This window comes from Astyanax mexicanus, chromosome 18 (assembly GCF_023375975.1).
Source record: "Astyanax mexicanus isolate ESR-SI-001 chromosome 18, AstMex3_surface, whole genome shotgun sequence".
Classification (NCBI taxonomy): Eukaryota; Metazoa; Chordata; class Actinopteri; order Characiformes; family Acestrorhamphidae; genus Astyanax; species Astyanax mexicanus.
The window spans coordinates 11,078,754-11,106,529 of NC_064425.1; the positions used below are offsets into that span (position 1 = coordinate 11,078,754).

Below are 27,776 nucleotides of genomic sequence, written 5' to 3' on the forward strand. Positions count from 1 at the left end.
GTCAGACGTTCATTGCATTCTTGCAGCGCAGCCAGTGTTTTTTTTTAAGAGACCACTTTAAAATGACCAGTTTCTCTGATTTGACTATTTATAGGTATAAGTTTAAGGAAAATAAACATTGATGTTTTATTCTGTAAACTATGGACAACATTTCTTCCAAATTCCAAGTAAAAATATTCCTAATTAGAGCATTTATTTACAGAAAATGAGAAATGGTCAAAATAAGGAAAAAAGAAAAACAAATTTGGATACATATCGTAATACAATACGAGTGTCTTAACTAAGGAAGAGTTCAGAAATCAATATTTGGTGGAATAACCCTGATTTTTAATCACAGTTTTCATGCATCTTGGCATGTTCTCCTCCACCAGTCTTACACGCTGCTTTTGGGTGACCTTGTGCCACTCCTGGTGCAAAAATTCAAGCAGTTCAGTTTCGTTTGATGGCTTGTGAGTGACCATCAATCTTCCTCTGGATTACATTCCAGAGGTTTTCACTGCCAGTAGTTTATAGAATAAAACATCAGTATTTATTTTACACTTATTCAAAGATAGACCTGTAAATAATAAAGACAGATTATTTATTTTTTATAAAGTGGTTTCTTATTTATTTCGGGAGCTGTATATCTTGTCCAGTCTTCTCTGCTGTTAAATAGTTATGGGCTGTGAGGAGCTTGGTATAGTCCTCTGCATTCCAGTGCTACCTCCCTGAGCTTCCACCTCCCACATCTAGCTTAATACTGCCATCAGCCACGATCGTTTACAATAATGTCGTCCCTCGAGGGGGTGTGGAGTGTGTGTTGGTATCAGTGTGTGTGTGTGTGTATATGTGTGTGTGTGTGTGTAGTTGTGTGTAGGTGTATCCTAGGGAAAAGCTGTTTGCTCTCCGGGTCATTGTGAGAAATGTTCTGGTCTGTTAACTCAGGTTGTGACAATTAGTATATGTGTGTGTGTGTGTGTGTGTGTTTGTCTGCAGGCCTGTTGTGGGAGTCTGTAATCAGAGGTTGACACTTCCATCGCTGTATTGATCTCCCTTCACAAAGTCAGCAGGCAGGCATTAGAATGCTGCCCCCCCCTCCACACACACACACACACACTAACACACACACATTTACACGTACTTAGAAACAAAACCTCCATACAAATTGTAGGCTAAGTTGGCACCTGTCCCCCAAGGCTGACCTTGTTAACAGAAGAGACTGTGCTGCCCCCTACTGGAGAATATTCACTGATGCAGGTTCAACTTACACTTTTTTCTTCTGATTTCTTCAGGTCTCTCAACTACGGGGGGATTGGAGCAATCATCGGGCATGAGCTAACCCACGGCTATGATGACTGGGGTAATTATATGTTTTTTATTAATATTAATATTAATATTGAAATTAATTGAATACAGTTTATATATTAGTGGTTTCAATCGATTTAAAAAAATACACGAAAAATAACTTTTAATGCACACAGCATTCTGTGATTAACTGGGATTGATCACACAAATAAGAAATGTAAAATGTAATTATATTTATATTAGTGATGTCAGTTAAAATATTAGTATATACTTGTATTTTTGAGGGGAGATAAAGCCAATGTGTGGCGCTGGAATAAAGAATGCATGATCAATTGCACAGAGGAAACTGTTTTTTACTTTATTGTAAACATCTCAGCTTGGTTGGAAGGATTTCTGAATTAGAGCTTAATTAGCTGATTATAAAAGAGAGTTTTCACACCTGTAGTTGTAAAAGTTTCTATGGTCCGGATCAGTTGATGAGTTTGTTTATTTGGAGCGTTTCTTCATTTGTTTGGTTTGGTTTCACACAGGCATAAACCTAAATGCACCAAAATGCGCACCAATAATCCACTCAAGCATATTATGCTCTCTGATTGGTCAGAGCTGTCTGGCACGGGAGCAAGAAAGTAAATATAGAGAGAAGATTCTGTGTTTCAGTGTGAATATCTGTGCAGTGTGAAGCTGCTTTAACACAGAACGCTGAAAATTTGCTGTGGCACTTTTAAACACAGTTTTTTCAATGGGACATGCAGCGCAGATGTGAGCAGTGAATGCAGTAAACACACAGACCACGCTCTTAGTGTTTAAACAGCATGGAGCAGCAGCAGAGACAGCATTTGTTCATAGCAGTATATTAGCAATCTAATATATCAGATTAAACTGATTTTTTCATTAGTTTAGCTTAGCTAAAAAGAAGTATATTTGATAGTTGGGTCAGAATGAGACAAGATGACGATCTCTCTCAAGTGAACCTGTTATGGATTCCAAATTAATCGTGTTCTTTAACGCTTTAGTGTTATGAGCCCTAATATATATATAAGCTACAATACCATACCAACCACTCAGCATCTACTGATCCATTCCATAGGAACCATTCAACAACCACCTGGGTTACCATGACAACCACTTAGTAGAATCTGTGAACAGAAACAGAAACATATTGGATTAGAATATAAACCAACACTAGCACCATGGCAACCACCTAGTCAAGCAAGAAAACAAGCATATTTAACCATATATAAAGTTTTTACTTTATAAATTGTAAATTATTTTCAGATTTATTGATAGTTTAACCAGCTTTTGCAACCCAACTTTCTTTCGAGTTGTTATTATTAATATTATTGTTATTTTGGTTGCTATTATAACTATTGTGAGTCTTTGATGTTGTTATTTCTAATAATGCCACCTACTGTCTTGTTTATCAGACACAAATATGTCCAGATATAATTCCAGTGCTGGGAAAGTCATGTGGCAATATTACAACCTGATTACCATCATGCAAATAAAGCTAATAAAGTTATCTAGAATCACAAACACAAAGAGCGAGAGAGAGAAAGAAAGAGAGAGAGAGAGAAAGAGAGAGAGGATGTGTGTGTGTGTGTGTGCATGCATGTTTATTTCTTTGATATGCAGTAATAAAGGCTAATAATAAAAGGCTGCGCTGCACAAAATGATTCTTGCTGCTCAATAAATATTAATGCTGCATTACATTTATATTTGTGGAAATTAAATCATGTCAGATCTGCTTGTACAGACGAGTGATTTTGTGTCTGTGCGTGTCGATAGGAGGGCAGTACGACCGCTACGGCAACCTGAAGCAGTGGTGGACGGAGGAGTCCTACAGAAAGTTCCAGAAGAAAGCAGAGTGCATCGTCAAACTGTACGATAACTTTACCGTCTACAACCAGCGGGTGAGAGCAGACAACTGCAGTATATACATGTACATACACTGTAGCCTGCAGAGGATTTAGGCATCTTAGCACATTGTTTTAAACAATTAATTCAGTAATAAAATATTGCATTTGCATTGCATCTTCAGATCACATTAGTAAATGAATATTGAAGTAATCCAGATTATGAAGGAACACATAAGGAATCATGTAGTAAATTAAAAGTGTTAAACAAACCAACATACTCTGTAAAGAAGCATTTATGTGCTCTTATCTGGGGAGCTGTTAACTTGCGCTTTCTGAGTCTGGTAACAGCAAAGTAAATTCTTGCTCTTCCTTTATTGGGGTGTTCCTGATGAGTGCCAGTTTCATCATCCTAAAATTTTTGATTGTCTTTTTTGTGACTGCATTTAAAGATACTTTCAAAGTTCTTAAAAATGACTTTCATATTGACTGACCTTTATTTCTTCAAATACATTTTTACTTTTTTTTTACTTAAAGTAGTTGAGTAGTTCTTGCATATCCATAATATGGATTAGAATATTACTCAAATAGGACTATTCACTGTATACCAACTCTACCTCTTCACAACTTTACAACTGATGCTCTCAAACACATTAAGAGGCAAGAATTTCAAGGAATTAACTCTTGACGAGTTTAGACGTGTAAAACTGAGTAAGAGGAGCTATTTTGAAGAATTTAAAATATAAAACTTTTTTGTTTACTAAATAATTCCATATGTTTTTCTTGATAGTTTGGATGACTGCTGAATTGTGCTTTTTAGATGAAAAATGTCTTTGCAATTTTTTTCAGCTCTGTGCAAACTTTTGTCTTGTACTGGTACACCGTTTTATTCTCTCTCTTTTATTGTGTGTGTGTGTGTGTGTGTGTGTGTGTGTGCAGGTAAACGGGCGTCTCACCCTCGGTGAGAACATTGCTGATCTCGGGGGGCTGAAGCTTTCCTACTACGTGAGTCCCAATCTACCTGTCAATCAATCAGAGCGATAGGATATGAGAGCTCCCACTGCCATGGCAACCGGCCTAACGTCTTATTACCGCTGACCTCAACACGCCCTCTCATTTTCTCTCCTTCACTCTCATTCTTCCCTCACAGATGTACGGTCACCAGATTACATCTTTCCTCTTGCCCCGCTGTTCCCCTTTCTTCCTCTTTACTTCTTCCTCACTGAGCTCCATTACGGCCAGTTAGACTGGCTGAATACTGAATCGGATAAAAGTGTTTTACGTTCTGTTCCTCCTTCTTTCTTTTCTTGTTCTTTAGTTTCTTTCTTTCTTTCTTTTTGGTAGTGCTTTATTTTGAGTGGTACCTTGTAAATAAAAATATGGAACTAAACTTTTTGATTTATGCTGAATCCACCCTCAGCTCAAATTTTAAAAAAATCAGCTAAAAAATTGGAGGAGTAGATTGGGAGGGGCACTGGTTGATGTATGGGTTTAGGGGTGAGGCAGAAGGAAAAGCTGATTGGCTGAGCTCAGTTTGCCTCTGATATCGGTGAGACCTAGACGGTTGGACATCAGCGTCTGATCTGCATATTGAGAGTAATTTCCTACCAATGTACACAGATACATCATCCACAGATACATATAGCACAACTGAACCTGAGAGGGCGCTGCAGAGGCAGAAATTACCACAATAAAAGCGTTTTTTAAAGGTTAGGAAATGTTTATAGAAACAATTAAGCAGGACTGGTATTTCATTACTGAGATTTCATTACTTCAGAGAAACACATTTCAGCTACTAATGGAAAAAATATGGTTTAGGGTTTAGTTTAGGGCTTAATAAACTCAGTAGGGCTTAATAAATGTCAGTAACATATCATCAATGTATCAACAACATATCAGTGCAGTAGCAGCAGTGAAGCATCTGAATACTGTTGATGCTTTACTTACATTAAGTAGATCTGGTGTTGGTATGGTACATGAAGTAGATTAATGCAATGTAATTGAATTAAGTAAATCTTTATACTGGCCCTCATCCTTACATTTATCATGGCCCTTGTTTTATGGGTGTTAATTTACACAGATTTCTCCCCTGAAAACCGTTTATTTGGATAAGAAAATCACTTCAGTTTATTTACAGCAAGCTTAGATTTCCAATATTTTGACTGAAATGGCCGATGTTTGGTGCCACCATGCTATGTATATTATTGAGAGTCTGGTGATTTCATTTAAATGGTTTATTTCATTTAAAAAGGAACCACTTTAACTCAACTCACTTGTTTTTTCCTCTTTCTTTTTGCACTTCTCTCTCTCTCTCTTTCTGCAGGCGTATCAGAAGTGGATAAGGGAACACGGTCCAGAGAGGCCACTACCAGGTCTCAAATACACACATGAACAGCTGCTGTTCATAGCGTTTGCACAGGTAATCAAAACTACTCAAGAACACATCTTCACCCTAGTGCCGTATTATTATTTCTATTATTCTTTTTATACAACAGACAGATTTAGAAACTTTCATATTACAATAAGAGTTTTTTTTATTATAAACAAAAATAAAAAGCTGCTATAAAATCGAGAATAACAGCAAACTGACCCTGCACTAGAGGGAGCTCTTCACATTTGCCCCCTGCATGATTTCTTATTTTTTTATATTTCTTATGTTTGTCACTCTTATATGTGTCTGATCATCAAACACATTTAAATATTGGTCAAAGACAACACAAATAGACATGTAATGCAGTTTTTAAATGATGATTTTCATTATTAAGGCAGAAAAAAAATCCAATCGACTCATACAAAATGTAACAAAAGACCCCACAACATCCAAAAAACTGTAGGTCTTACTTTTCTCAGTTAAGGAAAGAGGGTGGGCGAAAGTTGTCTCCATAGGAAAGTTCAAAAGCAAAAAACACCACTGAACAAAAAGAACATTGAATCATCTCAATTTTGCCAGAAAACATCTTGATTATCCCCAAGACATTTAGAAAAATGCTCTTTGGACTGACGAGACAAAAGTTGAACTTTTTGGAAGGTGTAAGTCCCATTACATCTGCCATAAAAGTAACACTGCATTTCATAAAAAGAACATCATACCTACAGTAAAACATGGTGGTGGTAGTGTGATGGTCTGTGGCTGTTTTGCTGCTTCAGGAACTGAAAAAAGACTTGCTGTGATAAATGGAACCATGAATTCCGCTGTTTACCAAAAAGTCCTGAAGGAGAATGTCCGACCATCTGTTCGTGACCTCAAGCTGAAATGAACTTGGGTTCTGCAGCAGGACAATGATCCAAAACACACCAGCAAGTCCACCTCTGAATGGCTAAATAAAAACAAAGTGAAGACTTTGGAGTCCTGACCTGAATCCTATTGAGATTTTGTGATATGACATTAAAAATGCAGTTTATGCTGAAGAACCCTCTAATGTGACCGAATTACAACAATTCTGTGAAGAAGAGTGGACCAAAATTCCTCCACAGAGATGTGAAAGACCTATCGCAAGTTATCGCAAACGCTTGTTTGCTGCTAAGGGTGGCCCAACCAGTTATTAGGTTTGGGGAGCAAAATCTTTTTTTTTTTCTACACAGTTGATTTTTTTTTATTGCTTAGTAATAAAAACCTTAATTTAAAAAAAGCATTTTGTGTTTAATTGTGTTGTCTTTGACTAATATTTAAATTTGTTTGATGATCTAAAACATAAGAAGTGATAAACATGCAACGAAATAAAAAAATCATGAAGGAGGCAAACACTTTTTACACCACTGTAGATATTTACAGTACAAGTAAAATGTAGAATAGATGTTAATTTTGACAGTGAAGATTTGCAGTATAGGATATTGGCACTGCCTTTGAGTTTATTCAGCCGTAACGCTTTCTAAGCCAGTACCATTTTTGGAAGAAGTTCAGCACAGGTTTCAGAGGACTGATTTCTTTTTTCTACATTCTTACTTCTCCATATGAGAATATTGCTGTTAAAGGTATTACAGGTTTTATCCTCTCTACTCTGAGCAAATGAGTGCCAAACCGTTTAGCTAGAACTACTGGGCACAGCGTGAATGTTCAGCCACGTTTAGTGCTGACAGAAGCCTTCAATCCACAGAAGATATTACTGTATGCCTCCAGCTCAGCCTAATATCTTCTGCAGATAATGACCAGCCTCTGGTCTTACAGGTTCTCTTTGAAATATGTAGTAGACCCCACTACTCCCAGCATTGTTCACTGTGCTGTTTGAAATGAAATGAGATTTTAATGCTCGTGTCAAAAAGCAAAAGTTTCTTTCACAGAGATTTTGCAATACTTTTTTAAGTATTTTTTTCCAAGTTCTGCTTCACAGTAGTGCTAAAATAGTGCTTCTTTGATATCATCAACCAAGATTTGTGGATTTTATTGTTTCATTTTAAGGCAGAATGTCACTTTTTACTTTTCTGTCTTGTGCCTTTTACTTATTTACATTGTATTCTCTTCTCTTCTCTTCTCATAACAGAACTGGTGTATGAAGAGAAGATCTCAATCCATATACCTACAGCTACTGACTGACAAACATGCACCAGAACACTACAGGTAAAAAATAATCCATTAAATACAGTACCAGTAAAAAAAAATGCATTTATCTACATGCATCTACATTGCAAATGGATACTGAAGTCATCCACACTATGAAGGAACACATAAGGAATCATGTAGTAATTTATCCTGTGCAACAGAGGGAACTCCTGGTATTCAATTCCTGGGCAGTCCTAAAAAGTGCCAGTTTCATCATAACATTTTTGATGGACTTTGCGACTAAAATTGGGGATACTTTCATTTAAGGATGTTTAAGTTCTTAAAATATTTCATATTGACTGGCCTTCATTTCTTACAGTATTTTTTATTTACTTTGTTGAGTAGTTGTTGCCATAATATGTGTTAGAACATTAATCAAATAGAGCTATAGATATATACTACAACCCTCGGCCCTAGCCCCGCCCGATCATTAGTATTCCTACCTGTACTGTTACCCCGCCCCCTCGTTTCCTTCCCCAGGTGTTTCCAGTTTTCCAGTTTGTACATATATCCCATGTGTTCCTTTGTTCACTGTCCTGCTTTTTGTTTGCTTGCGCAGTTAAAATAGCTTCTTAGTTTAGGAATGTATCTACACTGATGGGCGTAATGGTTTGGAAGTGAGGTGTGTTCAAGTAAATATCTAGCGGTGGAACACACAGGTGCTCCACTGACTGAATAAATTCACAACAGTCAACACTCAGCCGCCCAATTTTATGTTAGCCATCCAGGGGCACTGTGCTCGTTGTGTGTCTCCAGCACACATACAACCCCACTCGTTAAAAACACACACAGATGCGCTGCACCACCCAACTTTTAACTCAACAATAAACAAAATAAAGAATAAAATAACATCACGGTTCCCTTAAATGAGCTGCTGGCGTACTTTCACAGCATGAACACACAGATCAGTATCCTCTGCTGAGACACGCAAAAGTGCAGCGTTGTTAAGATATGAACGTGCCAAGGTCAGAGTGCAGCTGCCTCTTAAAGGGAATGAAGACTTCCCTACACTGATTAGTTTATTTCATGTTATGTCCAAAACACACCCATGATTAATTAAGAGAATTAGTTCATGCCTTTTTGCGCCCTCACAATACCAAAGACACACTGACACGCCCTAAATCCAGCTGCACAATCCGCAATTGACCGCTGCGCTATAGGTCACTAAAATAGGGCCCTAGATGTTTGATTGCTGTTTGTTTGAGCCACAGTCTTGCTGTACTTTTGTCTGCCAAGTTTGTTTATTAGACTTCTTATTAGTCCTTCGTTTGTTTTATAGTCTTTGTTTTTTAGTCTTAGTGTTTTTTCTTTTTTGTAATGGCAATCTATAGATCCACATTTTTCTAATCACCTGTATGTTTTATTGTAATTAAAGAAGCTGTATAATCTCTCTGCAGGGTCATCGGCAGCGTGTCTCAGTTTGACGAGTTTGGCCGAGTGTTCCACTGTCCGAAGGGCTCACCTATGCATCCTGCCAACAAATGCTCCGTCTGGTGACCTTGGTCATGCTTCTTTTTTCATTTGCTCTGCTCTGTTTGTCTGTCCTCAACATCGCTGCCACAACCAGGAGAAACACTGACGTTATCAAGCAGCTGCGGAACGAGCTCTGGTATCAGCGGACCCAATCGATTTCAGTTCCTTCTGCCTTTGGAGAGACTTAAAGAGAAAAACTAGTTCCACCAAACAGCAATTTAACAAATCTCACTCCATCTCCCATCAGCTTTTATACACTGCCCTCACCATTCTAATACTAATGCTGCGTTCCATCATACAGACACGACTCGGACTCTCGATTAACTGTCATAAACATAAAAATACTTCATGTTAAATCAGTTTGCTGCACCAGTCATCAGTGCTGATTCTTTCTCTAAACACACAAAATTTACCCAAACTACACAAGAAGAAGCTGCATTTGAACAACTTATAAAATGTGAAAAGAGAAAAAGAGAGTTTACAATCAGAGTTTATACAGTCATGAAAGTTTAAAAAAAGTCATGGAAATTTGGTCTACAAATCTTTGAGTTTATCGATGGAGAAAATCTATTTTGAGCTACAAATACATCAGCTCAGAGTTAATTCAGTAATTAAAGCCTACACAATGGAGCTCTCAGGATTTGACACACATTTTATTATTTAAAAAGTTGTGTCAGATTCATTTTATGCTTACTATAATCAATTTTGATTGTTTTAAAAATCGTATGGTCATGAAATTTTCCTTGAAGGCATGGAAAAGTCATGAAAAAATAATGGAAATGTATTTGTTTTAAAGTGTATGAACCCTGTATAATGTAATAACTTTACAACTATGTTGTTTAAATAGCAACATAGCTTGTACATTTATCTCCAATGGTCTATCTTGGCAATGGAAAACACCGTGTGAAAGTGCAGCTCAGTTTCCTCATTGAAAATATCCAGGTAGCGGCGCTGTTAAAATAGCAGTCCACCAAAGTCAGAGCTCTTAAGGGAATGGCAAGTGATGTGATGATTGCTTTATTTTACATTACACTCAAAATTAACCACACCCATGATTAATTGAGTGAATTAAAACATGCCTTTTTCACATTTCGAGCCATGCAAGGTGTTCTTTTTGTATTATTTAGAGTAGAGCTCTTGTATTGAAATGTGTATCGCTGTCGACAGTATCGGAATCGCATTGGAATTGAAAAAATAGAGAATTGGCCCATTGCTACTCTAAACTGCCCTTTGGTGGATGTATTGCAAATGTAAAGAATGCAAAACAAGTATCTGGAAAACATGTGAAGCAAGATCAAGATCAAAATCATTGGATCTGGCAGCAAACCTTTTTTTTTCAATTACAAAAGTACAAAAGTACAGTGGAGCGCAGATAAACATTCCCATTCCTCACTCCCCCCCATCTTCACTTATACAAAACAACCTGCCCAAAGATACAGTAACTGCTTTAGCCATGGGCCTTTATTTACCTACCCAAATCATTTTATTATATTATCTTATATCTTGCATACAATGTTGTTTAAGTTTGTTCAGTGCTGCTTTTTTTTGGGCTCATCATACTGCATATTTTAGCTCAAACTTTATTTTTTCTACATTTGAAAAAAAAAAGTAAATTTATTTATTTTTCTATTTTTATGCATAGCATTCCTAATTTATAATGCTCTTAGTAACGTCATGTTTGAGTTGCCTGGTCTGGAGGTAATGCAGACCCTGAACGAATAAGAGTATGTGTGCGTGTGTGTATGTATGAGTGTTGGGGGGACAAACTATAAAGTATGTTGCCAAATAACATAAATTAAAGACATTTAAAGACGTTTTCCAGTTTTTATGCCACTGGAAAATGCAATGCATTTAGCGCCCCCTTCTGGTTTGGTGAAGAACAGCAGCTGCCACTGTTGCCTGTGTGTCAGTTGTGTCTTGGCCTTTTTGGATTGTTCAAACTGTATTTGTGTGTGTTTTTAAGTGGGATTTGTGTCGAGATGTTGGAACGAATGAACAATTGTACGCATGATTTTTGAAGAAAGCCCCATGTAACTTGTACTATGGCCATATTATTTCAGGACAGCCCTACAATACTTCAGTTCATATGGCATTCACAACTTTCTAGTACTATTCTGAGAACATGACAGACAGTTTGAGAACGAATAGGTTGGAATGTCACGAACGGCGAACTCAGATTTTCCCTGAATAACATAAAGGCCTCAACTTTTATTACTCATCTCTGTGTGACGTGATTCGAAAGCTGATTTTTAATGCAAGATTTTTTTTCCTGACATTCTGTGTTAAAAAAAAAAAGCTAAAAAAAAAAAAAGTTACAGACAAACAGATATGTATATAATCACAGACTGCTGGAGGCCAGGTATTTAAGAAATTTACTATTATGATAAAAATGTTTAATTTTATATGAAGTGACTACATTAAAAAAGACAAGCTACTTTGTAAGGACAAGGTATATGAGAAAGAGGTCATTATAAATATATGCATAAATATATATATCTGTCTTATAAAGCATGTTTACCGCAAAGTGTCTGATACCATCACCAGAATTTACAGACTGAATTACATATTAACATCCACCGAGGTTTAGAATGGATGCTGGAAATGGTGAACTTTGTTAATTTTTCAATAAACAAATGAAGGTCATAAAAACCTGGTTCATGTGGGGTGTGATTCTTTGTGTGTTTTAGTTCAATGACCTTATAAGGTAATTAATGCCCCCCGATTTTAGCTGACTCCATCCTTAGATCAAGTTTGAAAATGTTTGTTAAAACAGATCACTTTGTGTGTAATATATGTTTATAATATATTAGTTTCACATTTTGAACTGAATTACAGAAATAACGTAACTTTTCAATGATATTCTAATATTTTTTTGAGTGGACTAGTATATGTACAGTAGTTAAACCATGTATGTTATTAAGGCTATTTTGTGTATGAGTGTCCCCTTTAAAAAATAATAAATAATAAAAAGTTTTACCTCAATTTAAAATGATCTAAGATGCTCTAATTAAAACATTAAAACCACTCATGTTTATTTATTTATTTATGTATTTATTTGTTTAACATTATAACAACATATATTATAGCATATATATTATAACATATATTTAGTATTATTTTATCTAAATCATTTAAAAATGATCTAAGTTGATCTAATTAAAACACTGAAACTACTCTTGTTTTTTATTATTATTTTTTAACATAACATTTTAACATATTTTATAGCATATATATTATAACATATATTTAATATTATATTATCTAAACCGAGTGTTTAGTGCTTAATATTATTAATACCTGGCTACTATAGGATAAATAAGAGTGCGTGTTTTAAAGTGAGGGCTTTTATTTTGAAAGGGGGACTTTTACGCTTGTGTTTTAGCTGGTTGAGCGGTTCGGTGTATGGCGGTAGGCGGTTGTTTGGTGTAGTAGTGTGTTGGTGAGTGTTTGGTGGTGTATAAAGTGTGAATAATGAGGAGGAGACTGAACCCGGGCTGCAGAAGTGAACGCTGAGCGCGGAGTGATGGACCCTGCGGCTAAACCTGCGGCTCCACACCGAGAGAAGGTAATAAAACCCGGGAAACGGATCCGGCGGTAGAGTTATCCTCCTGAACCGCCCACAACTACAGCTCCTCTCTCAGCGTTACTAACACTGACCTGCAGCCCCGCAACCAGACCCAAATTCACCTGTTTATACTGTATTACACCAGTTATATATTACCCCCAGTCCTCAGGTAAATATAACTGTTACACAGGCTGTTAATGAGTTAACTGGCCACGCTAGCGTTAACAGTTTTCTTCCACCAGGAACAAACTGACAGCTCAACTAAAGATGAGCTCCAACTAAATATATCAGCGTTATCTAATATTTAAACAGCTTTTAATTATATTTAGCTAAATATAGAAGCCCATTACAACCACCTAAAGTAACATTTCAAGATGCTACGTCGTTATTTTAAGATATTAAGTAGTTTTTTGGTGATATACGTCGTTATTTTGAGTTATTTGGGATATTAAGTCGTGATTTTAAGATACCAATTCGTTATTTGGAATAGTAAGTCATTATTTTGAGATGCTAAGTCGTTATTTAGGGATATTAAGTCGATATTTTGAGATGCTAAGTCATTATTTGTGATAAGTTGTTTTTGGGACATTAAAATGTTATTTTAAGATACTAAGTCGTTATTTAGGATGTTAAGTAGTTTTATGGGATGGTAAGAGGTTATTTTGAGATGCTAAGTCGTTATATTAAAATATTTTAACCTAGCTAATCTAAGTCGTCTATTTGAGGTAATATGTCTGCAACAAAATCTTCAAATAATGACTTAGTATCCCAGAATAAGTATGTCAAATATCTTAAATAACAAAAGTAGTGTAGCTCTATATTGGTTCAGATTTTCTAAAAAAAAAAAAACAAAATAGTAAAAACACATTGGTGTAGTGTAATATATCCAGTCTGTTCTGTATCTAAGGCTTTATTGTGTGACCCTTTGTGTGTTCTGTGTGTAGGAGGTGCTGCCTGCGCCCTCTAGAGGCAGGGCGATGTCTGACAGCGCGTCCCTGACCTCCTATGCTGAGTACCCTGCTGGCCGACCCTTCATCAACACACACTTACCTCGTAGACCTGTTAAAGCCTTTCCAGAGAGCAGCAGCGGAGGTAAAACATACACACTTAAATTATTTTATTTTAATGAGTGAAGTTAATGTAAGCAACACACACAAAGCCATTTTCGACCAAATATGCATGGCTGATTTCCAATATGTTGTCTAACTGTGAGTTTTCAGTGGTTCTCAAAAAAACCGACAGTGCACCTTATGCATGAGTTCTACCAGTCTGGTATTAAGGAGCAGTAGAGCCACTCTGCTGAAGAACAGAGTTATCAGGGTGAGTTTTCAGTGAAGTTTCTCCAGCACTAATGCTGGGTGCAGCAGCATTAGCATTAGTTGCTAACTAGAATGCTAGACTGAGGAACCTTAAGTGTTACGAAACCCAGAGTGCTTTCAGCTAGCGGTTTGTTCCACGTAGCTTGTTTTAACATGGCAAACACACAGACTACCGTCCAATATACTCACTTCTGAAGGGCAAAAGAGCTAGCACTGTGGTTAGTGGCTAATGCTAAAGCTGCTGCATCCAGCCTTAGTGCTGGAGAAAGTTCACTGAAAACTCACCCTTATAACGCTGTACTTCAGCGGAGTGGTTTTACCGCTCCTTAATACCTGTCTTCATACATAAGGGGCGCTGTTGATTTTTGGAAGATATTGTACCCTATATTACCTGTTAAAGTATATATAGCTATGCTTTTATTTAAATAATAACAAGTCTTAACATGATATTGGTAGCTGATAATGTGTGTAATATTGAATCGCTGGGCTTATTTGTGTGGAATGCTTCCTGCCTGCGCCACCTATGGGAGTTCTACAAGGAGGTTCTGCACTTTGCCTATGGGATCCAGCAGCTCCCAGTGGTGTATCCTGCGTTTATCCTGTGTTGGAATCCATACACTGATTATGTCTGGAAAACATTGCTCATTTTGATGTAGATATCCTTAGAAGTGTACTTAGTAGTGTTGCTCAATGCAAAAATATGGTACATAATTTTTTTTATGTTATTTACTTTATTCAATAAATAATACTTTACTCAATAAATTTACAATATATTGACCCAGAAATCTTTGGGATAAATTATACTATTTTTATTTTAAGATTGTTTTATGTTACTGATATAATGATAATACGATGGCATAATAATACATTTACATATAATTTTTTAAAAGCATCAAACTCATAATCATTAAGAATCTTCACACATTTAAAATTAAATTGTAATATAAAATGCTTAAATAGCATAAAATAAAACAAATAAAATAAAACACTGCTTTTTTCTGAAATTGATATACAAGCCTGTTCACATTAATGGGCTTTTTTTCCAAAAACTGTACACATTTGTTAAAATTGAAGTCAGCAAAAGTTATTGCGGTTATGTCCATATATTGTGCATCCCTATGAATAAGACATCCTCCTATAAAAGCTCCTCTAACCATGCTCTAATGATTTGCAGCTGATTATAATTAATAACTAATACTTTTTTTACTGTTTACTTCGTAATTGCAAAAAAAAACTTGTCCTTTGATTGTTTTCATGTCTTTAATATTAATCTACAATGTAGAAAATACATTAAATAAAGAAAATCACTGGCTTAGAAGATGTGTCCAAACTTTTGACTAGTACTGAAGGTCAAATATCTATATTTTCAAATGTGTTTCTGTGGGGTGTCCTTATTTATTCACACCTTTATGCAAAACTGGATACACCCAAGCCTTTAACATTCAGTGGACGTATGTGTACACTGGTGTGTTGTTGTATTCCCCATGACAGCCAGCAGTGACACCTGAGAGCCCTGACACACTTCACCGCTCGGCTAATGCTGGAGATCTGCTCCTCTTTAGAAGGGAGAGGATGAGGGAGAGGTGGAAAAACGAATGAGGGCTGAAAAGAGGGCAGAAGGATGATGAACGCAGGGTGAATCCACTGACACCTGAAAGATTGTCATGAATTATTTACTAGTCTGTCATTACTTCGTGCAATAGAGTGTGGGCACACTAGATGGACAAAAGTATTGGGACTAAGGTAGCACAGTATACCCATGCTAGAAAAGTATCTCAATACTTTGTCATTAAATAGGTACAGTACCCCATTTTTTAGTACCAGTAATTTAAAAATGAGCGTGTTTTAAAATAAGAGTGTATTTCCAAGGAGTGCCACAGTGCGCAGCTTTCTCCCCCTCTCCCAGCATGGCAGCATATTCTGCGAGTTAGAAGAGAAAGTCAGGCACGGCTGCTAGCTGATGGCTAACAACAGCAGTTTTGCCAACCATCTTCAGCTTGTAAAGAATATACACACACAAAGTGAAATATTAAATTATTTTTAAAAAAATTTAAGCAATTTTGTATGCTATTAGGCCTGTCTCAATACATTTTTACAGTATTTGGATAAAATTATTGCAGTAAATGATGTTCTACTTTTAAGATTCAAGTTTTAAATTTCATGTCTCTGATATAATGATAATGCAATGCCATAAAAATTTATTTTTGAGGAGCTAATACCTTTTAATCATTAACAACAATCAGACATTGGAATTTAAATATAAAATGTTTAAGTAGCCTAAACAAATAAAGCAAATAAAATAAAACGCTATTTTTCATCAGTTGGAATTGATATACATGCTTATTCACGTTAATGGGCTTCTTTTTTTTTTTTACTAGATGGACAAAAGTATTGGATCTATTGTTACACGGAATGAGCATGTTTAAAAAAAGTTTTTTTTTTTAACAAATAAAATGAAACTGTTTAATCAGAATTGTAGGTTAATGTTTATCTGCTCCAGACAAAGTCCTATTCTATTGGCAGTACTTCTCTACAGGGACTAGACAAGCTGTATGTTTGTGCTTTTGCACATCTGTGTCAGCAGTGGGTGCAGCTTTTTATGTAGCTAAATGCATTAATTAGAGGGGGTATCCACAAACATTTGGACATATGGTTTAGTTTGAGTGTTGTGGAGTAATTGCTCCCTCTGCTGGTTAGATGAGGTGAAAGCTGTACATTTGAGACCCATTGACTTACACTGGAGTAATACCAGTCGTCTGGGGAAGGGGTGGGAGATATAGCCCTAATAATAATATAATGCAATTATTTTAACAATAAAATAATCACAATATTCTTGGCTATTTATGTGTTACAGACCTCTGTAACTTCATGTATCGTCAGATTAGCTCAAGAACAGTAGAGAGTAGAGAGACTCATGGAAATGAGAGGTTTAATGGCTGAACAGATCAAATCCATTAACCTTACATCACCAAACGCAGCAATGCAGACCAGCGCAGGATACTATTGGCAGTATAGTTTTTAGAACAGTTTAAAACATTCAGTAGAAACTGAATATGAGATGAGAATTACTGATTATTGTGTGTATCTGTGTGTGTATGTGTCTGTAGCAATCCTATCGGCCCTGAAGAATCTGCAGGAGAAGATCCGCAGGCTGGAGCTGGAGAGGACCCAGGCCGAGCAGAACCTGCAGAGGCTCTCACGAGAAAGCTCTCTCACACAGAGCGCCCTGGAACGAGGACGCGAGAGCAGCCATGCAGAGAAACCAAGGAACCAAGGTTAAACTTTGTTCTATAGCGTGATTTGGTCAGATTTGGTATGTTTGTTTTTGTTTGTAAGCCTTCCACAATCAACCTTTTTTGGAAGTTTTTTTTTCTCATTTTGATCCCATTTTCTCCCCAAATTACAAGGCCAATTACCCAACCCACTCATTAGGACTCGCCCCATCACTGGTGATGCCTCAACACCAGGAGAATGAAGCTAGCACATGCCTCCTCCGATATATATGAAGTCAGCCAACGCCTCTTTTTGAACTGCTGATGCAGTATTGGCGAGTAGCATCACAAGGCACTTGAAGGAAAGCGCAGCGAATCGGGTTACGACACATCATCTCACAGATGCCTTGTGCTGATCGACATCACCCTAGGAGTGATGAGGGGAAAGAGTGCCCCTCAGAGAGAGCAAAGCACATCTTTTTTTTTTTTAAAGAATCATCCTCATTAGGTTGATGCTGATATTTTAAACCGATACTTGCAGATTTTTTTTATTTTTATTTACTGAATGCTGAAAAAGGACTACGGGACATTGGCCACGCTACACCTGGCCAACACTGTCTTCTCTACTTTAAAATTCATTGATTTAAACCTTGTTTCTGTTTCTCTCTCTCTCTCTCTCTCTCTCTCTTTCTCTCTCTCTCAATCATATGCATAGATCTGGTGTGTCAGTTGGCTGCAGCCGAGGCTAAGTGTTCTTTGCTGGAGAAGCAGCTGGAGTATATGAAAAAGATGGTGAGGAGCACCGAGTCTGACCGAACTGCTGTCCTCAAACGACAGGTTTGTCTTTATATAACTACCTACACACACACACTCACACAACAATATCTGTGATATACAGTATGCTTGTCTATCGTTTGTGGTCTGTCCGGCTCAGGTGCGCGTGCAGGAGTCCGGTTTGTCTGACCCGTCTGATGTTCATGTGAAGCTGGAGAAGCTGGACATGCTGGAGCGAGAGTACCAGAGACTGACCCGCACTCAAAACACCGCCGAGGCCAAGATCAGAGAGCTGGAGAGGAAACTGCAGGAGGAGGAACACCAGAGGAAACTGGTTCAGGACAAAGCAGCACAGGTTTATCTCCTCTTATCTCGTTGGATTTTATACATTGTTAGCTGTCCAACTTTACTTGTTTATGGTGTTTTCAAACTATCTTTTTTTTTTCTAAATATTAAGAAATATTGGCTTTCAGTTAACAGCTGTGCCTCATCAAGAGTTAATTACTTAAATTAATTTCCTTTTAATGTGTTTGAGAGCATCAGTTGTAAAGTTGTGAAGAGTTGGTATACAGTGAATAGCTCTATTTGAATAATGTTCTATTAATAATATCATGAGAAGCAAGAACTACTCAACTAAATACAGAAAAAAAGACTTAAAGAAATGAAGGTTAGTCAATCCGAAACATTTTAAGAACGTTAAAAGTATCCTCAATTGCAGTCATTAAAGACGTTAAAGACATAGTTTGAACAGTTTACTTGTACTTTTTTTTGTGAGCAGGTATTTTGGGTAATTATTGACCTCTACTGTTTTAATAACATTATAATACCTAGTAAAGAAGTGAAGCAAAAGCATTCAGAAAGCAGTATCTCATTAATATCCCAAACGATTCATCTGATCTTCATCTGATTGGTTGTTCTTCAGTTACAGACGGGCCTCGAGGCAAACCGTATCCTGATTCAGTCGGTATCACCCCGCCTATCCAGATCAAAGAGCAAAAAAAAGAAAGCTGGATCAAAGGTATGTAATACATTCGATTTTACTGACATCATGTTCAGATGTTTGTAGACATCTACAGGGGAGAGTCTTCAATTGCCCGGTACTCATCCTATTTTTTACTGCCCAGGTACTCCACTACTAAACCACTAAAGATTGTCTTGCATTTTGAGTAATGCCCCTTTATTAGGCTTGTGTCTGGTAGTGATTATTTTGGTAGACTGCTAATCTGATTATTATTTTTTTAGATTAGTCAACAAGTATTTCTTCCATGTCCACAATCTCTAAAAACAATAGAAACAGATGAACATGAGATTTAAAAGCCGGTTAAATCTCTAAGTGTTGTTTAAATGTGGAAAGTACTAATATTTAGTTAGTACAGGGTTTGTACAGTCATGAAAAACCTGGAAAAGTCATGGAATATGAAAATAGCAATTTCCAGGCCTGGTTAAGTTTTGGAAGAATAGAAATACCCAGGAAATTTTGGAAAAAGTCATGGAAAGTTGGTCTACAAATCTTTGTTTCTGTTTATCGATTCTGATCTTAAAATATATACGTCAGCTCAGAGTTAATTCAGTAATTTAGTCCTACACAATGGAGCTCTCACGATCTGACACACATTTTATTATTGAAATTGTGTGTCAATATTAATAGGCCTACTATAATCAATTTCAATTATATTTTTAGTAGATTTTTGGTTTTATTGCCCATGTCTGAACTAATGTTTTAAAAATCTAATGGTCAGGAACATTTGCCTGGAATGCATGGAAAAGTCACGAAGAAATCATGGAAATTTATTGGTTAAAAAGTGTATGAACCCTGTAAGTAAATATGTAATCTTTTGTGTTTGGGAATATTTGGAGACCCAGATCAAGTTAAGTGTACTCTGGGTGAGTGAGTCTTTTACCATCTCCCATTGCATATCTGTCCCCAGAACTGTTACAAATGAACGATTAGCCGACGATGAAATAATTGACATTGTCGTATATATTAACTAATTATTGCAGCTTTGGTGTCCGGATACATTTGGACATACTGAGTTAATTTACAGTTAATTCAGTTTTAAATCCATTTAGAATATTGTATAAATTAATGTACCTCTCTTACCTCTTATCTTCCCAGAAGCCCCTGCAGCAGCAGCAGTCTCTCACACAGCCGCATTACAGACTGAGTTTAGGAGACGTTCCATTTGTGGCAGGAACGGTGAGATTTACAGCATATTTACACTGCTCTACTAATGTTAGATGTATCCTAATCTAAACATTACTATTCTAAAAATGAATAAAATTAATATGTAGTTAAATATAATTAATTATAGTGTGTAACCAAGTGTTCTAGGATGTAAGTGTATGTGTTTACTGGATTTTAATGGAATTTACTGGAATTAATTTTGATAAACCTGTCTGTTTGTCTCTTCAGTCTACTGGAGCGAGTCATTCCGTCCGTGCCAACGTCCAGCACGTTCTCCACCTCCTCAAACAGCACAACCGCCAGCTCTGTAACGACCGTGTGCTCAGAGACACGCCCCTAGCCCATGGAAAGGGGACCTCAGAGGGTCATTCAGGCAGTAGCTCCTCCTCCTCCCTGTCTTCTTCCTGCAGTGAAGAGCTGTCGGACCTGCTGCTCGCCCTGCAGGATGAGTTCGGAAGCATGAGCTTGTGAGTGAGGTTGAGTATTTTGCTGGGCAGTGCATTCTTTACCTTTCTGCATCTGGCTCAGTGAAACAGTGGTTAGCATGTTCAAGTCCCTGTCTGTGTCTTCTTGTGTCTTTGGAGGTTTCCTCCCATAGTCCACAAACATGGAGATCAGGTAAATTGGTTTCTGTGTGTGGGTGTAATTGTGTGTGTATATGACTGTATGCCCAAATATGGATTGGCACTCCAGGTGGACGATTGTTTCCGGTTAAGAGTATGCTGTATGCGTGTAAAATGTGATTTGTAAAGCATTCATGGGTGTCTAGAAAGCCATTAGCTTAATTCATTAATTCTTTAAATCATTTAGCGCACGTTATTCAGTGAATTATTTACATTTTACCGTTTTCGACTGCCAACATATTGGGTGCATCACTGGTTGTGGAATCAACATGGATTAAACTCATTTAGACCGGCGATCTAAGCTGAAGCTACTAAAATCAGGGGGAACATTGGGGGAACATTATCCTTATGGAAACGATGCCATTTCATGCCTACCACAATGAAAGCTTTGTAAAATATTACAATAATACATATTATATATTATGAAATATTACAGCGTGTGCCCTTTTACTGGCCAAGATTATGTATGTTGGGGTGTATTTATTGAGCTCTGGTAGAGTAGAATGTGCTATTTGAGACTGTCCTTTAATATTTGCTTTTTGTTCATTTATCTGTATGTATACCATGTATGTATGCAGTTTATAGTTGTTTTGTATTATCAGTGTTTGGTGTGTGTGTCTCAGTGAGCATCAGGAGCTGGGTAAGCAGATCCAGGCATGTCGATCCGATCGGTTAAGGCAGGATCTGGAGAGAGAGATGGAGAACCTGGTGAAGAAGATGGAGGGAAAAGGAGAACAGATCGCCAAAGTCCGACGACACCAAGCTCTGGTTAGCTGACAATTTTACTGCAGATATTTACATGAAAAAAGCACCTGACCTAATAATATTACTCTGTTAATTGTAAAGCAGAAACAGGAATATACATTACCAGTCAAAAGTTTGAACACACATTAAATTCAGTGGGTTTTTTTTATTATTATATTAAAATGTTCTGCATTGTAAAATAATACTGAAGTCATTCAAACTATGAAGAAAAACATATTAAATTATTTATTAATTAAAAATAGTTAAAAGTAATGACTGTAATGTTATATTAAAATGTAATTTGAAATGCACTAGGCTGTTCCCTGTTTCAGCTGCATGTATACCCACTGAAAATTAATGTATTTTAGTAGAATGTAAATATATTAAAGTTAAAGCTTAGTTGGACTGGACTGGACTCCAGACTGTTTGTCTGGAGTTCTCTTGTGTCTCTGCACGGATCATCTTCATACTAGACTACATACGTCTGCTATGTTCTTGTTGGAGGGGGGGGGAGCTGAAATGAAATGGGAGTAACAAGACTATTTTTAAAATGTAAGGAGTAGAAAGTTCAGATAATTGTATGTAAATGTAAAAAGTAGAAGCTAAAATATAATTACACTAGTAAAGTGCAGATGAGCAACAATTTTACTTCTCTATTAATGTAGCAAAGTATTTATGTCTAATACTTAAGACACCGCTGTTTGTCTCTCCCTCCACCCTCAGATGGAGAAGTTGAAGAAGCAGTCTCGTCGGCAGAGTCCCGGTGGTGGTGGTGAGGTGAAAGTCACGACGACGGTCAGCACTCGTGGCCAGGGGGCCGAGTCGGTGAAGGTAAAGCACAGTCCGGGGGGCCGCAGTAAAGACAGTCTTCGGCTGCTCAAAGACATGCGCTCCCTACAGACCTCCCTACGCTCAGACCAGGTATCCTGGGACTACTGACACTCAGCAAACTGTCTAGTAAGCTAGACTGGGCTGGACCTTTTCTTCTTAGGGTGAGTCTAATGAGTTCCATCATGGAGGAGTCGTCCAAGTTTGGCTGATAGACTTGAATGCTCAGAGCACAATTCCACTGCACACCAGCAACCTGCAATACAGTACTGCTGCCCAGAACACTGCTGTGGTCATTCGGGCTTCAGGTTTTAGGGTTGAATTTTAAAGAGATATAAAGAGAGTGGGTCTGTATAATGTGTTGATTCTTACAGGTTGGTTTTAGCAGATAGCTCATGTTTGAACTGTCTGATAAGTGCTTCTTGAGTTCAGAATGGGAGATGCTAGGCTAATATTGCTAACTATCACTGGAAGTTGCACAATCTAATATGAGTAAATACTGTATGTGGGTAAAATCCTATGGTGCTTTCAAACCTTCAGACCTTTCAGTTTGGATTAAACCAAAACATCAACCACAGTCCAGACCCCAGTTTAATATTACTAACAACATTTTCACACCAGCACTATTTGACTTTAATTTGTTTACATTCTTAGTCTGGTTTGTTTAGGCAGGTTAGATATCAGTACTCGCACTCGGATGTGAACTAAAACAAGTGTAAACGAGACCCATGAGAGGAGCTGATCTCAGTTTGGTTCCAAACTCTGGAGCAGTTTGTATTGCAAATGTAATTCGTTCTCGATCCGAACTGATTATTAAATATACATCTCATATTTGAGCTAAACGGCTGTTCAGGTGCAGTTTAAGCTGATTTATTAACCGGAAAATTACTACAGCTATAAACAAATCCTGTCTCTGCCGGTGCTCGATGCTAAGCTGCAAAACTCTGCTTATCGGTGAAACTTCGCTTACCAGCACAACTTTGCTTACCACATAACTGTGTGGACACAACACTACCCATTGAAAACATTGTGTTTGACAGTGCAGCAGCACATTTTGTGTTCAGTGTTGAAGCAGCTTCACACTGCACAAATATACACCTTGGTCTGGAACACAGAACCTGCTTCCTGTATTTACTTTTTTGCCCCTGCAGCAGACAGCTCTGACCACTCAGAGGAGATAATGTGCTTGTGTGGTTTATTAGGGTACATTATTATGCATTGAAACCCTAAAAGAGATTGTCTCAGTCTGGATCTTCTAAACCATGGTCTGATTTTTTGGCAGTATGATTTATTTATTTATTTTGATATTTTTTAAGAAACTGGTTGGACTTTTGTGCCAAGATGAGACTGGTGACTGTTTCAGTCCAGTGATTGTTAGCATCATTAGCCTACCATCTTCCATTTAAAGCTAAACTCAGATACCAAACATGCCTCGACTGATCAACTGCGTCTGGGGTCTGTTATCACTCATGTTCAAAATGTCCTTGCGATATTGGAATATTGTAATATTTTCAGCAGCTGAAATAGCCCTCTTTTTTTTTTTAAACAGTCTATAGCTATGTTCACACAGCAGGTAAAATTGGCCCCAATCTGAACTTTTACGTCATGTGTGACACAAGTGTGTCGTTTGTTTGGCAGTGTAAACAGCAAAAAAACACACAATTTAATATCAGTTCCTGTCTGGGCTCCTTCAATATGTGGTATTCGTATACGACTGGAGTCCAGCTGCAGTCTGAACTCACTCATAGCGCTTTGGATTTTGACTGGGATTAAAGTGAAACTTAACGTGAAGCGATGCACTGTCATGTATGTGTGCCGTTTGCAAAGCACAAACTGGTCAGACAAATGTCAGATATGGGTCACATTTAAAAAGATTGTGTGAACAACCTAAACTAAATATCAAATTTGGTCAGAAAATGGAACTTTTACTTGCTGTGTGAATGTAGCCTAAATACATGTGCCTGAAATATTACCAGAATACAATCCAAATACTAATCATGTGAAGTGACCAGGTGTAAACAGGGTTTATTTGAAGGTGTACGTGTATATATAATTTTGTTTTCCCAGTGTATCACCCCAGTTTTTTCATTTTCCTTTATGATCATCATTCCTAGTCTGAATTTATCCCAAATTTGCATTGTCTATCTGTCTATCTGAAGAACATTACCTTGTATCATTACCTCTGACCAAAAAAAGCTGACCACTTATGATTTAAAAAAAAACAGAAATATTAGCAGCCTGCGTAATTATTTCTGCAATACAGTACCAGTCAAAAGTTTGGACACACCTTCTCACTCAAAGTTTTTTTTTCCTCTCTATCTCTCTCTCTCTCTCTCTCTCCACATTGTAAATAAATACTGAAGTCCTGATGAGGGCCAGTTTTATCATAACGATTTTGGTGTTTTTTCGACTGTACTTGAGAATACTTTTCAATACATTTCAAAGTTCTTGAAATGTTTCAGACTGACTTTCTGAAAGTTATTTGTTTTCTTTACTTAGTTGAGTATTTCTTGCCATAATATGGATTAGAACATTACTCTTATAGAGCTCTTCACTGTATACCAACTCTATCTCTTCACAACTTTACCACTGATGCTCTCAAACACATTAAGAGTCAAGAAATTCAAGTAATTAACTCTTGTTCAGCACAGCTGTTAACTGAAACCATTCCAGGTGACTCCACCTCATAAAGCTGACTGGAACCATAAATAATTCATAAATAATTCCATTAAGTTTTTCTTTATAGTTTGTACGACTTTAGTATTAATCTACAATGCAGAACATTTTTTTTAAATAATAATAAAAAAGTTGTGTCCAAACTTTTAACTGATACTATGGTAGACAGTTGGACAGTTGTGTTTTCAGCTGGTAAAAGTGTTGGCTCAAGTGGATAGATCAGTGCTGTTATCGAGACTGTTTCTTAACCTTCGTCCTGGTGTCAACCTATTCTCCACATTTTAGTGGAGTCCCACAGCATTAACACACTCTCTGACACTCAGTAAGAGCGTCTTCATGATCTGGTTAGTTGGATCATGTGTGGGCAGGGGGTCCAGGATGGAGAAAGAATAGCTGCACTCTAAAGTCTAAGCTGCAGTTAATGTACTATATGTCCCATGAGGACTCCTACCTTCTACACAGTCTGTAAGTCACACACACATGGTACGAAGATGTAATAACAAGGCTTTGTTGTGACATCATGGCATGAAACTCGCATTTTGTTTATTCCTGTAATACTTTGAAAAGATGTTTGTTTGGAGCCATTTTATAGTCAAAGTAGCAGTATTATATTTGCTTGCTGAGGCTGAAGCTGCTATAGGTTCATGGTAAACTGTGGACTAGGGTCTGGCTTGGTGGTGAAGTCGCACACGAAAACATTTTAAATCGAATCATTTTCTGCCTCTTTTTGTGGCCGATAGCCATGAAGGATACATCAGTTGCGTCCTCATAACAGCTCTGGACTTTGACTACATTTTTTGACTGTACATATAAAAAATGCAGCCGACTTTGTCTGAAGTCTAGGCTTTGGAATGCAGCTACTATTTTAAACAAAAGGATGGGCTTATTATTATGGATGAAATGATACATGCGTTGCCAGGTGTGAGTTTTTTTGTTTGTTATTTGTTTCTTTGGGCTGTGCAGTTGTGTGAATTTTTTTGCCTTGACATATTAAAGAATCCAGCTATGTTATTCTGAACACTACTGGAAACTGTCCACAGTGAAATTGGGTTTATTAGTAGTGATGGACCAATCTGATTCGGAAGCATGACAGTTGATACCAATACAAACTGAGATGCAACAACTTTTTATATATTTTTTTTTGGAGCAAACTATATACACAGATACACTGATTTAAAATGCATTCCTAATGACTTCATCCCAACATATATTATACAGGTAGCCCACATTGATTATACAAACTGTCATGAATGTGGGCTACTTCTCGGTAATGTTTAGCATGTTTGCTAACAATTTCTGTAATTGACTCACATGAATTCCCTTCAGGTGCTGAATAAACTGGTTAAATACTGTATATGACCGTATCCCTCCACCCCTCACTGCGCTGCTTTACAGTGATTTTAGACTAAAATATCTCCAAACAAACAAGACTACAGTATAGAACAGGATGTAGAAAATGAAATGCCGACTGCTGGCTACGTGATGGTGAAGGTGACTGGGAGTACAGGATGAGATTGGCCTCATCATTGGACCAGGTGGACACTCTGGGATCATCTCCAGACTCGTTATTAATCCAGACGGCTGGATTAGGCTGTATCCTACACAGGATATCTATCTATACAGTTATCTTGTTTTTGCTTTTTTTTAATCTAACTTTTCTAATTAGATGAGACCTGCAGTTCTTTGATTTGTTCGAGATTTTTGTGGGACCTTCTGGATGAGTTGTTCATGCCCTTTTGGAGAAATTTTGGTAGTGTTCCATGTTTTCTCTATTTGTGAATAATAGCTCTCACTGTTGTCTGCTGGAGTCCCAAAGCTTTATAAATAACTGTAACCATTTCCAGACTGATAGATGATCAATGACTTTGTTCTCTCATCTGTTTTGAATTTCATTGTGGCATAATGTGTTGCTTTTTGAGATATTGTATCTTCATGTTGTCAGACAGGTTCTATTTTAGGGATTTCCTCATTCTACAGGTCTGGTGTAATTAGTGGTGTAACTAGTGTAAGCTGGTTGTGGCTAGAAGTGAAATTAAATTCATCTTTCCAAAAAATGTAGTTAATCAGAGTTAATTCATTAAATTAACATTTAAAAACTGCTTTTTATATTTACTCAGGTTCACTTTGTCTGATATTAAAGTAAGTTTGATGCTCTGATTTAAAAAAGTGAAAAGAAAAGAAGTCTGTAGATGGTAAATACTTCACAAATGTGCTACTCACTAGGTACAACACTGTAGTGTTTGGCGCAGTGGATGGGTATTCCAGGAAAGTAAGTATTTATTTCATGCTGCTTTTCCATCACTTCTCATAAAAAGTAAAAAATACCATAACTTATACACACAAACTCTACAGTATCTTCTTTTACTTAACTGATGGTTCACATGTGGATGAATGAAAGGACTAGAGGCAGACCTCACCACCAAGAAAGAGACAAATGCAAGGTTTCTTTCTCCTCAGCTCTGAGTAAGTTTTTTTTTTCACACTGCAGGTGTTGTATGTTTAGTGTTTTGTCTGATTCTCTGTCCTGCTAACACATTTTTGTAAAGCTGCTTTGTGTGTCGTCTTGTGAAAATATTGCACTTTTTCTCACAGGTATTCCCAAAGCAGCCACCTCCCCACCAGTGAACTGATGGCCTTCTATTACCTCAAGAGTCCTCCAGTAATAAACGAAAGTTTAGGTAAGATTTCCATAGTACACAATGT

At 37.2% G+C, this 27,776-nt stretch overlaps 2 protein-coding genes across 3 annotated transcripts in view; both read left to right on the forward strand.

Annotated features, from left to right (window-relative positions):
* LOC103042479 (endothelin-converting enzyme-like 1) overlaps window positions 1-11,800 on the forward strand; it is a 65,645-nt gene extending 53,845 nt beyond the window's left edge. Inside the window, exons 14-19 of the mRNA XM_007247686.4 lie at window positions 1,272-1,339; window positions 3,070-3,194; window positions 4,077-4,142; window positions 5,461-5,556; window positions 7,616-7,692; window positions 9,072-11,800. Coding sequence (XP_007247748.3) covers window positions 1,272-1,339; window positions 3,070-3,194; window positions 4,077-4,142; window positions 5,461-5,556; window positions 7,616-7,692; window positions 9,072-9,171 — 532 coding nt within the window. The 3' untranslated portion in view covers window positions 9,172-11,800. The remainder of the gene's footprint in view (window positions 1-1,271; window positions 1,340-3,069; window positions 3,195-4,076; window positions 4,143-5,460; window positions 5,557-7,615; window positions 7,693-9,071) is intronic.
* A 710-nt stretch (window positions 11,801-12,510) lies between these two features.
* On the forward strand, window positions 12,511-26,427 carry cep57 (centrosomal protein 57). 2 transcript variants are annotated; one of them, XM_022669575.2, is made up of 10 exons: window positions 12,511-12,712; window positions 13,657-13,804; window positions 17,139-17,306; window positions 17,959-18,080; window positions 18,178-18,372; window positions 18,940-19,035; window positions 20,137-20,214; window positions 20,431-20,669; window positions 21,449-21,593; window positions 22,293-26,427. In XM_022669575.2, exons 1-10 carry the CDS (start codon window positions 12,671-12,673, stop codon window positions 22,506-22,508), a joined length of 1,449 nt encoding a protein of 482 aa, XP_022525296.2. In that variant the 5' UTR covers window positions 12,511-12,670; the 3' UTR covers window positions 22,509-26,427. The 2 variants fall into 2 exon arrangements, with proteins under 2 accessions (XP_022525296.2, XP_022525289.2); XM_022669568.2 differs by having other exon boundaries at window positions 12,512-12,712; window positions 20,134-20,214.
* The last annotated feature ends 1,349 nt before the right edge of the window (window positions 26,428-27,776 follow it).